General features: G+C 41.1%; 1 protein-coding gene across 5 annotated transcripts in view; it reads right to left on the bottom strand.

Moving 5' to 3' along the window:
• Window positions 1-12,577, bottom strand: part of pde4ba (phosphodiesterase 4B, cAMP-specific a) — a 150,633-nt gene that overhangs the window by 61,612 nt on the left and 76,444 nt on the right. The window contains exon 1 of one of the 5 annotated variants that reach the window (XM_034582048.1): window positions 5,582-5,921. The exons of the other annotated variants lie outside the window; for them this stretch is intronic. Coding sequence (XP_034437939.1) covers window positions 5,582-5,676 — 95 coding nt within the window. The 5' untranslated portion in view covers window positions 5,677-5,921. Of the gene's footprint in view, window positions 1-5,581; window positions 5,922-12,577 lie in introns of those variants that run through there. 5 annotated transcript variants of the gene reach the window in all.

Here is a 12,577-nt window from a genome sequence, read left to right as displayed (position 1 = left end):
TGTGTGTTATGCTGAGGGGAAACCAGTGGCCATTCGTCTGCCAGGTTGTGCAAACAGAGGTGCCATGGTAACACCTTCTGTTTGTCCCAGTGTTAGCCGAGGTTGAAACATCATTTCCTCGGCGCACGCTCGAATCTGACTCGTTATTAAATGAGCAATTCCACCGATGTTTACGACCTTGTGGATCCGGCGATCACAGATAAAAACCATCTGTTTCGCTGCAGCGTGAGTGCAGCGTCTCGTCCGAGCGCACGGCAGAGAAATGCTTTCTCAACAATTACTGCAAATCCTTGAGACTGAAGAAGAAACTGGACCAGTCAGTGGAGCCTAAGTAGAAGTTTCTGTCAAACTATGAAACGTGCCAGAGCTCTGAAATTCCCCAGAAGGATTGATGGGCTGGCTGAGTGATCCCATCAGACCGAGCAGAAATAGCAGCTGAATATGATGTTCCTACATAAATCTGCTGGGTAAATACATATATTTTTAAAAAGCTGAAGTAGCTGGAACAGTCAAAGATCACACATGCTGAAGCAGTCATTTCCAAACATGTGGAGAAGAAAGGAAAACTATAAAAACAAATATTGATCTTACACATGATTACACAGAAATCATTTTTATATGAGCACAAAGAAACTTCCCCTTTTAAGCAGATAGATGTGAAATCTCTGCACCTGCATCGTTCTACACAGTGACCTAAAACATGTGACCTAAAAATATAGAAAATGGATTTTATCTATCGACTCAAGCTTAAACCACACAAATTTTATGTGAAACTGTTTTCGCTTCCCACTGCCTTAAAATGAAATGATATATTGTTAAGATGCATCAACTGTGACAATCCCACTGAAGGATATAGTGTCATTGTGCTGCCCTGAAAACCACTCGAGCAAAAACATGAAATATGTCCATAAACCACAGTTTTACAATGATATAAAAACACACTGAGTGAAAAGTACACGTGCTCTGGCCCTTTTTGTAATATGTGACCAGAAAAGAGGAAAAACTCCCACACGTGCACATTTAGGAACAAAGTCATCAAGCAGATGGTCATTTGAATTGTTTACAGTTTAAATACAAAAGTCCTGGTGTCACATGAGGAAACACAAAGCAGAACTGGCCACAGGTACGATGACGACGGTCCTGACGGAGGAACGAGCGGCTCGGCTGTGTGTGCGTGTGTGTGTTTGTGTGCGTTTGTGTGTCTGTGGAAGTGAGTGGGTGAGGTGAGAGTTGGATACTTCTTTGGCACTTGTTTGAACTGAAACAGAGGATGTGAAATCTGCTTTTGACTTGAGTGAAAATCGGTAAAAGGACTGAGAAACTGTAAAAACTGCTTAAAAAAATAAATAAAAACAAACATTCCTGGGCTGGTAAATTAAAGTGTGGCATCTATTTTCCATTACATCCCCTGTAGACAGGCTCCCCGTGCTCCCAGTCCCTGTACGTGTGCAGCAGAACTACAACTCTATTCACCTCATTGGATGATTCAGTAGATTTCCAGGAACAGGAATCTGCTGTGAACTTGACAGGTTACCAAGTATGTGACGTTGAGCTTATTTACTCAAGTACAAGTGCCTGGCACTTTACCCAAGTATTTTTATGTCACGCTATTATACGCTTTCATCTTCACTACATTTCACGAGAAAATAATTCCTTTTTTATAGCTTTTTACTGTTAAATTAATTTCTGAATTTCCCACATGGTGATGATTAAAGTGTTTAATGTATCTATCTAACAGATGTGGTTAATTGTGGCCTTGATCTTTTGGGCTTTTTTGAACACTAATACATTTCAGATGAGGTGTTTGCAGGTCCTTTCAAAAAGACGTTTCTCCTTTGAACCTCTCTTATGTAAAATATAAATAATTGAGGCCCAAACAAGTTTTTTTATCCAAAATTTTAAACAAATGGTAGAAAGATTAAAGAAACTTCCAAAGATATTCAAACTAAATTGTGTAGGTAAACTTGTTTTCTTTTCCAATTAATAATCTCATGACCCTTCACATAAGGTTTATATATGCTGTTTAAGCATTGATGATATAAGATGGAAAAATCTACTCATGTAATTTAATGCATGTTAAATTTGAGTTTAAATGCAGCACATGTGATTTACTATATTGTAAAAGTCCAGGATCTGAGTACTTCCTCCATCTCTGCAGATATATCTTTTATATTTCTTATCTGGCTCAGCAAATCATCTTAACCCCACTGTTATCATCCTCCTCATTATCTTAATTGACCTAATTATCAACACATCAGCGGCGGCAGTGACCAACTTCAACTTTGCCGAATCCCTCGCCGATCAAAAGCCCCGCCCACACAACCAAGGCAGACCTAAGAGTCCTCGCCACAGTTTTCTGTGCATCAATCTCCATAACACGCTGCGCCCCACCCACGGGCGTGCAAACACTCCGAGTTCTGGAGGTGAATGCAGGTCATCGAAGTGAAGATAACGCTGACAGCTATTTGATAAAGTGGAAGATGAGGATGAGGAGCAGCCTCAGGGTTTGTTCTCTTCACTTGAATCCGAGCTGGATGCAAATGTCTGCAGTTTCACACAGATAGGGGCAACATGAGGCGGTTTAGGATCATGTTTCCAATTGCTGTAGCTCCACATCTCTCTGTAAGCCACACTGTTTTAGCCTAGAGTGACAAATTACATCATGTAACATGCTTTGCTGCTACTCTCGACCCTAAAAGGCTCCTTTTGTCATGTACTGCACTTCCTGGTAGGAATCCTGAGGTCCTCAGCCGGGACTGTGGAAGGGCGAGCGGGTCTTTTCTGTTGGTGCTCACACTGTTAGAAATAATGTCCCTGAGCAGAATCGTCTGGTGAGCTCCTCATCCTCTTTTATATTTCTCTTAAGGACACATTTTTATATGTCTAGTCTCTCAGGACCTGGGTTCTGAATTCACCTTGAACCTCTTTTAAACTTTTTAACCTTCCACTGAAGTTTTTTTATTCTAAAATGTATTATTAGCTTCTCCAAGGAGGTCATGTGTTCTGCCAGGAAGATAACGCAAAACTTGGTGGTCATGGAAAAAAAAAAAACATAAAAATTTGGCGTAGAGCTGGACGAAGGAGCGGATCTAGAAAATGACACCGGACATTGATGTGAGAGCAGAGGCTGCAAAGCGAAACCAGCATCCAGGGACAGATAAACCGGAGCTTTCGTCTTTGTTATTTCGCCATAGGAATCCGGGTCACTGTCCAAATATTTGGTTAAGCCTATCTCTCCGGGAGATTATCTGTTCTAGTAGGACAAGTGAGAGAAAAAAGATCCCTGCATTGGAAACTCCCACAGTATATAGGCTAATTCATACACACCCACATGCCACTAATGGTGCAGGGCGGCTGCATGTAGGTATAGATGATGTAGGTCATGTATGCACAAGCAAAAGCACAAACCGTACCATGCACGATGCACATGTCAGAGTGAGGAAGAGGTTGTGTGGTAATTACCCCCCGAGCACTCTCTGTCAGTCTGCTCTACCTGTCTAATGATTCAGACATGCAGCAGAGTACAGTGCTCCATCTGTGTACTTCTGCTTTCCCCAGTACAGTCCAGTACTTTCCACAGGAAACCTCAGTCGCAGAGGTGGAACCCACCCAACCAGAGGTGGACGCCTGACGTCTCCAGACTTCCATGATTACAACTTGGGTTGTGCCACCAGGGCTTGTTTTTTTTAATCAAAGAAATAAACATCCAGAATTATGCACGATGAGAAACAACACTATTTAATACCAAAGTTTCTCGCTGCTGTAAAGTCACCTCATTCTGAAGACATTATTCCAGCTTCGTTTCAACATGAATGCTTCATCCTTTCTCTGTTTTCTCCTCCTCTGAACCTCGCATCAGCCTGAGCCAGCAGCCTGATCCGTCTCCATGTTGAGCCAGAGCAGCGACGGTGCTCCTGGGGTGAGACCCAGCCTGAGTTCTCACACTGGAACATTCACAAAACGGTCTCCTATCAACATCAGCACCAGTGTTTGTTGTTTCTTATTTCATTTCCTACTGACTTTCTCTCAACTTGGGCTCTTCTGTTGAATAAAAACTGTATCTCCAACTGATTCTCTGCTCAGCAAAGTCTCACGACCATCACAGTGACTCTATCCTCTATTTTAATCAACACTGTAGATTACAGAAGATTAGAAGATAACTGCGTCTTATCGCATTTGCTCAAATATCAAAATAGATTGTCATGTTAAGTGGGTGAGATAAGACACATTTTGATCCACAGTGTTTGTTTCTTCTGAAGTTTGAGTCTCATTTTCATGTATAAACACAACTCATCACATGTATTTATAATAATAATATATTTTTGAGCCAATTATAACTTTTTAGGAGAATAAGGGACATTCCATATACAGGAAATCAAGAACACTTTTAGTAAATTGAAGTCAGAGTTTCTGTTTTCCTGGAATAGCGACTGTATATTTGTCGTTCTGTCTGTTTTTCTGATCTTTTAAGTAAATATACTGTATGTATATATATATATACTGTATATAAAATATACTGTTAACAGTAAACCTAAAGAAATACTATGTGGCAGTTAGACTGGATGTTCAGTTAAGGTCCAGACCAGCCATCATGTATTTTATCTGTTTAATTCTCACAACATTATCCCGTCTGGGTTACAGCCTCACTCCTTCAATCGATGTGTCGTAAATAAAAAGGAGCAACGTGCTGCAGAAACACCACAACAGTGAATTACATTATATTCTTGTGATGTTTGGTTTGGTGATATATCGTCATAACAAATCATTGAGACTCCTCGTAACAGGCTGCACACGGTGTGAGTTCAATCCGAGAGTCATGTCCTCCTCTCAGACTGTTTCAGTTCAACACATTTTAAGGTCTCCAGCATTTCACAAGAACAAAGCAAAGATAAAATAAAAATTCAATTCCTTTCCTCCCACTGGTTGAGGGTAAATGTGTTGAATCAGTAATTAATCGTCTAATTGAGTTAAACTGATGTAATTGGAGGCTCAAAACAAAAACTATTATTGTCAGACAAGATAAACTGCTCGGCAACAGAGTCACATTTACCCGAGTGAAGAGTTGCTAAAGGCTGAGACTGTTCCACACCCTTCTAATTTTGTTAGTTTCTTTTTTAGATTCATCCTTCGGGCCGTCCGGTTGTCATTGAAACACAAAGTCCACTCGGCACTATACACACACAGACACACACACACACTCACTCACACTGTGACTCAAATAAGTCAAGATCATGCTCAAATGAAAACGTTTCCCTGCAGAGCTGCTGCATCGCAAAACCATTAAATCAACACGGGCGACAGTGCGCTGAGCCACATTCCAGATAGGAATTACTATAATGATGAGCCACATGCTTAATGTATGGGAATGAGGAAGACAAAGGATTGATGCACCGTTTAGTGACACCGTTTAGAGAAACATTACAAGGCAAAGAAAAGACGATGGTTGTTGATGTGGGAAGAAACGGTTCGGTCAAATGACATCAAGCAAAACCAACAGTGGATGAAAGGATGGAAATAAAAGGAAAAGAAGTGTGAGAGACGTGTGTTAGCGTGATGTGTGCGAGTATCCGTGTGTCCTGACCTGTGTGCGTGGTTGGCGGCATGGAGCTTCCTGACCACTTCCTCGCTGAAGTCAAAATGAACCCTTCCTCTGGCACAAGGTGAACGCCGGTACATCTCCCCGACACAGACATGCACTCATGCACACGCTACCCGGCACACACCATTACATGTGTTACCACAAACAAACTACACACACACACACACACACGTCAACTAGAACACACCCTGAGTGTTAGTTTGAAAAGTGCTGTATCTCGCACCCTCACACCAAACAGCCAAACATGTGAATGACACACACACCCATCACACACACGAGTCACCACCATAAGTGATATAGCCCACTGTCATGCAACTCACTCACACTCACACACACACACACACACACACACACTCACTCACACACACACACTAGCCTCTTGAAATGATTAGCAAACACACCATCATACACACATTCACCTCATATTAATAACACATCACTCATTCAGGCATCAGTCGTACATCTACATGACCAATAAACCTCACAAGCAGCTGGCAGGAAACACCTGAGATGTCAAATCTTTCACACACACACACACACACACACACACACACACACTCACAAACCAACAACAACAACTAGCAGCAGTCCATGCGTCACATCAAGGAACTCTTCAAACCCTTGTTCACACACTGACACTCTCTGAGCTCTGCTTTTAGACGCTCCTCGTCACAGACTATACTTCCTCCCCGCGGTGCGTGTGTGTGTGTGTGCGTGTGTGTGCTACTGGATGTGTGTGTTTGGAGTCCTGTTCCCTTCAGTGCAGCCCAGCAGAGCAAGGAGGAACATGCAAGTTGTGGAATGGAGTCACTGGAGTGGAGTCACGAGTCGTCCATCACTCACAGCCCGAGATGAGCTCAAATTAACCTCGTTGTTATGGAAAATATACGAGAGAAAATAATAGAGATGCAGACGCTCAAAAGACAATATCTGTAACTGCTGATGAAGTGAGAACATTTTCTATAAATTGGCTCAAAAACCTGAAAAAGTACAAACAATATAGTGAAAAATACTTAGAATACTTGAAATTGCCCTTAAAATAAGTACAACTACTTTAAATAGTGTTACAAATTATACATCAAATTTTGGGATGTTGCTTATAAAAGTTAAATCAGGAGATTGTATAAAGCTGTTATGAGTCTTAAGTAAATTTTTCATTTTCCAGTTTGTAATGAATCAGAAATAAACTTATTGAATGGACATAATATTGAGTTTGGATTTACTGTTCATCTGGTCGACCTCACTGTCAGTGAGAGAGGGATGTTCCATCTGGCACCGTCACAGGACGTGCACGGCCTCATGGAACTGTACATACACACACTGTTAAACGTAAACCTTCATATATGACAACTGTGATGACAGATTTGTAAAGAACAGCAGCATGTACGATACAGGAGGAAGGAAAACCTGGAGACAACCAATGCAGTCAAATACAACTGGTGTATCCAACTGCATCCGTTTAAAGTGTGAGAGCAAACTCATAAAGATATGCTGTGTATGAATCTGTCATGTTGTCCAGGTTTTGACTGTCAGGTGTAGTTAACAACTGAAGTAACACTTTTAAAATCATTAAGTGAAACATATCTGTTTGATTACTAGTTTTATGTGCAACCACATAAAACCCCAAAACTGTATAAGTAAAATTAACACAGAAGTCTCACAGTATCTCAGTATATGCTCATGAAGCATCAGATTGATGTATTGATAAGATCCAGTAAAGCATTATTATTGTATTGATCATTTTTGTTTCTTTATTCTATTTTTCCTGCCATAAGGTTTTGGTCACTGAGAGACTTGCTGAACTGGAAACCATCACAACATGTAGACAAACGCCAAGGAAACACAAAAACAACATAAGAATTATAAATTATAAAAATTATATTTTTTAGCATTAATTTATTTTATTTTATTTCTTTTTTTTCATCTGATATGTTCATTTGTCTAATTCATCACTCTCAGTTTCATGATTAACAGCGGAGCATCTCTGTTTTATCATAAGACGACATTTCTTCTAATAGTTACATTTCCAGGAATGGACGATATTTTTATTATTTGATCCCTTGAACTGACAAGTTCTTAAGAACTGTTTATATTTCCTCTTCTCTCTAAGGGAAGAAAGGCGAAGAGTGTGAACTGTTTGGAAGAAACGGTGAGTAACAGTAATCATGTCCGATTCCCCATAACTTCCCTTTGATAGTCATCATGAAACTGTAGATAAAAAACATCTCACGGTCGACAGAAGGCGTTTCTAAAAACTGGCAAGACAAGACGAGTTAAGCTTCCTTGTCATTTACTTGGACGTGATTCAGAAAGATGACACAGACATTTAAAGACACACATGAGAGGAGGATCCCAGCGAGCAGACGTGAGTCAGTGCTGTGCTCCCACTCGGCCGCTCGCCCCACTGCCTCACAATGCACACAGAGATGAGAAACGGAAGAGGGAGATGTGTAGGCCAAAGGGCTTTATGCATCCTGCTCAACAATGGCAGTTGCATTCCTCCTTAATGACCTCCTGAGGGGTCGCCATAGAAGGAGAAGGTATAGAAACTGCTCCTCCTCGCACTGTGCTGATATTAGCTTCATGGTTGTTAATGGGAGTGTGTGAGGAGACGAAAACAGCGGGAATATTTAGCAAGTGCTGAAATGCGAATGGAGTCAGTTCATTTATTTCTAGTTTTACTGTAAATGTCGATCAGTCGAGCCTGTTTCTGTTTTTATAACTAAATATCAAGGTCGAGGGTTTTGACATCTTAAAGTAAAATGTGTAACTTTGGCTGCGACGCGTCTCTCAATCAAAACTATTTTTAAAAAAGACCTAGTTTTATAATGGTTTGAAGCAGTGGGGGATTATGAGAGTTGTTGTTTTCCAATTTTATCCAAATAGAATCTACCTGACACGACTCAGGCACAAATCATGGTCACACAATATTTTGGATAGTGTGAGTGCACAAGCCAACAAAATATAAAACATAGGTCTAATTGCTTTTAGACAATTGTTACATATAATATATCTGAGTATCACTTTAAACGTTCAGTGTGTAGAATGTAGTGACATCTAGTGGTGAAGTTGCATGTTGCAGCTGAACACCCCTCACCTCACCCTCCCCTTCAAAACATGAAAGAGAACCTGTGGAAACCCTCAGTTGTCATAAAAACGCAAAAGGTGTTTAGTTTGTCCAGTCTGGGCTACTGTAAAAAACATGGCAGCCTCGGTAGAGAGCTGCTCCTGATGTAAATATAAAGTATTTAAATATAAAGGACTCATTCTAGGGTAAAGAAAACAACAATGTGTACAATTTAGGTGAAACACACTACTGAAAACATCACTACCGTTTTTTAATATTCAATTTCTGCCAATAAATCCGTTTCACCTACATTGAACCTTTAAAATCATGTCTCTGTTATAACTATAACTAATTTACAATAATTGAAATAAATCTTTTTAATAATAATAATAATATGAAGTCAGAAATCTTGTTTTACACATCCACAGATGCATGAAGATCAGGCTGATGCAACTGTTCAATGCCTGTAAAGGATAGAGGTGAACAAGAGCAGTAGAAAACAGCTCAATTAATAATAATCGACTTGATTGTGTTTATAAGGTTTGGTCCTTACTGCGTTTTATTTGTTCGCCTCAAGTTAATCAGATGAGTCATGGTCAGGATATCACAAACCAAAACATGAGAAGTAATCCAGAACTTATACAGCACCTGTCTGAACAATAGGGATTAAAGTCACTGTAAAACCTGTTGGTGCAACCAAACCACAGCCGCCCAGTGAAACTATTCAAACCTTGGGCAGGGCATGTTATCACTTCACAGCCCAATGGACAAACATCACACACCTAGATAGATTTCACTGCAGTGAGATGACCGTCGAGCCACCAGGACTAAAGCTGTCAGTGTAAAGAAGTATGTGCTAATGGAGATGTTGACAATACAAATATTTTAAGTACAAGGTGATTGACAGACACAATTAACGGAGGCAGAGTATTGAAGCCAAATATAAATACAGATTTTAAGTTAAATAACTGCAGCTGTACAAAGTTGTGCATTAGACTAACCTGTAAAAATGATGGTAAAAGAAAACAGTTCTTACAAATATAAAATCACTACAGCTCCCAGGTTTGATGGCTAAAACCAAAAGCAAAATGTGGCAGGACCCTTCTCTGAACACCAGAGGGCCCCATTTCATTCCCCACGGAAATGTAACTTGTTTTTCAGGCTTGTGTCCAGGAGATGGCGCTGTGCGACTGGTTCACATTGCCTGGAGCCAGAGCAGACATGGCGTGAAGCTCACATGCACAGGATGTGGCAGGCAGGACGTGCCACCAGATGAGCCGTGCCCTATGGAAAACTCTCCGAGCGGCCGTTACCCAGGATGTGAACCTAATTCCCTCTCGTGTTATTTCACGCCGAATCAAATTACAGAGATAAGAGTCGCTGGAAAGCTGCTGCACAGGTATTGTGACAAGACACATGCATGTAAATCAGACTGAAATCCAATCCACCCGTGCAATCACAACATTAATCTCTATACCCTGTAATCTTGGTTGACGCATTCTAACTTGATTTGCTCCAGTTGGCACCTTTTATTCAGGTGGAAACTGTTTTCCAGTCACGTCTGACAAGTCCTATCGTTTATTGTTAAACAGTTTTGGGGAGACGATGCGTCGCTGCGATTTCGGAACGAACATGGCAGGAAAGCTAAGACACGCACAGTAATACTTTGGAGCATTTTGACGTGTAGCTTCAACAGGGTTCCACAAAGACACTGAGAACCATAATTAAACATCCATCAGGCCTCCGTGTGACGGCTTAAGAGCAGCCTGTCAGACTGTCGCTGGCGGACCGCTCTTTTGGCTCGTCTCCGCGATTCGAATCAATGCTGCACTCCAGATAAGGAAACTGGAGGGGATGAAAAGCGTGTCTGTGCCGAAAAAAAACAAAGACCGCAAATAGATTATCAGACGGATTTGACAGAACCTGACAGGCACATCACCTTCGACACGAGAGTCGTCTGGTATACACACAATCACACTGGATCAGGATCAAACAGCCGGCCTCATCCTGAGAGCTATTTAGGTATGAGCTCTAAAAAGAGAATGAGAGTATCAGAGCGACAGACTGAGAGAAAGAAGTTCATCAAAGTAGTGGCAGACGAACAGAGGGAAAGATATGAAACACATAATAGATCCAAATCCTCTTAGGGAGGGGCTTCGAGTTTTTAACACCTGAATGTTAAAATTTCAGACATTTAATCATAATTATTGTACATTTCTTTATGATTTTGGACAGATTCAATTGTTTTTAAATTTCATCTAATTCCTGGAAATCATCTTCTGGGCCCTGTGACCTTTGACCTTCAGGACTCCTCTAAGAGTCTGTGTTGTCACAAACTCCGCGAATAATTTTTTTTTGCATTGATAACACGTGATCGCCTCACTAAACATGCTACATCGAGCTAGAACGGCACTCAGTAGAGCGCATACCTCCGCCGAGGCTCAACAGTAAATCAAGCTGCACCAAATTTCAAACTCACATAGTTCCCATCAGTTCCCTAAATGTCCCTGACCCGTAACAAATCCTTCCACCAAGTTGTGTAGGAAATCCATCAGTTGTTTTTGTGTAATCTTGGTGAAAAACAAACACAGTAACTAACAAACCAACGGCCGTGGGTTAAAATAAAGAAAGAATAAATAATAAAAATAGGAACTACGTTACAGACGATGCCTGATGGAGTCAAGTGCTGCGATATAAGTTGCAACGGAGGATGAAAAAAATGAATTAAACCCGGCCTGATCTTCAGTGTGACTCTGATTACTCTCATGTGACGTCCGTGTGATCTTGACAACTCATCTCTGATCCTCACACAAGCTGAGAATGACCCAGAGAACTTAAAGCCCGGGGCTCTGGTCAGGCTGCGGAGCTGACGAGGATCTTGCCAAAAAAATGTTGTCATGCATTTATTTTGTTGTTAAAAATGGACGTGGGCATAAAGAAACATGTCAGGAAGTAATCAGTGATCGCACTGTGCACCACACAATAAAAAACACGTGTAAAATAAGACTTTAGACGGATTTGAGCGACAGTAGAACATCTGACCATCTATCGGCGTTTGGCTGCTCACCAGAACTTTTGTTCGGTTGGACGTCTGCTGTGGCCGCCGGTCAGCTGACAGAGCGAGTGGATTCCTCTCTCATAAATATTCCATCTGACAGTTTAACATTTTTCCCTGTTCTTTTAACTCTTCGTCCGTGACAGATGTTTGTTTTAGTTTTTTTCTCTCCTCCGGTTCATTCCAGCAGTAAAGACGTCAGAAGACAGGAAGAACTGGTTTTCACTCGTCATGGGTTCGTTTTTTCCCTCTTTGGCAGCGGAACATGTCACACGAGCCTTCAGAGACAGATTCAACTCTGATTAACCCTGAAAGACTCTACAGACTTTAAAAACCCTCACTAGCCTATAGGAACATGAAGACTGCAAATAACCCACAATGCAACACTCAGGCGTCTCCATTCTATTGCAATTAAAATATAAGACAGAGCAGGAGACAACTCTCAGTATTATCTGTAGATTTGGTTCAGGCCCTGCACCAAGAGGCTTCGGCTCTGCACCTGTCTTGTCATTCTTAAAACCAGACTGAGAATAATCTGAAAAGAACAATGTCACTAATCATTGAAATGCGAAAAAACTCACGTCCTTAACTAGAACAGCACTCAGTAGAGCGCAAACGTCCACGAAGGCCCCACGGCTTAAATTCAATCGAGCTGCACCACCTCGCAGACAATCATAAATATCAGTCCTCTAAATGTGCCTGGTTGTTTTTTAATCAAGACTCATGTATTTTTCCCTGGGACATTAATTCAAATGTCAAAAAAATCTCGCAACGTTAAAGAAAGTGAAAAAATAATTCCTGTCTCTGGATGAGTTCTTTCTTGATCCATCCATATCCCCTTCTTCCACCGAGCTTC

Source organism: Hippoglossus hippoglossus, chromosome 4, assembly GCF_009819705.1.
Source record: "Hippoglossus hippoglossus isolate fHipHip1 chromosome 4, fHipHip1.pri, whole genome shotgun sequence".
NCBI lineage: Eukaryota > Metazoa > Chordata > Actinopteri > Pleuronectiformes > Pleuronectidae > Hippoglossus > Hippoglossus hippoglossus.
The sequence above is the reverse complement of the archived record's forward strand: the minus strand, read 5'-3'. Positions and strand labels throughout refer to the sequence as shown.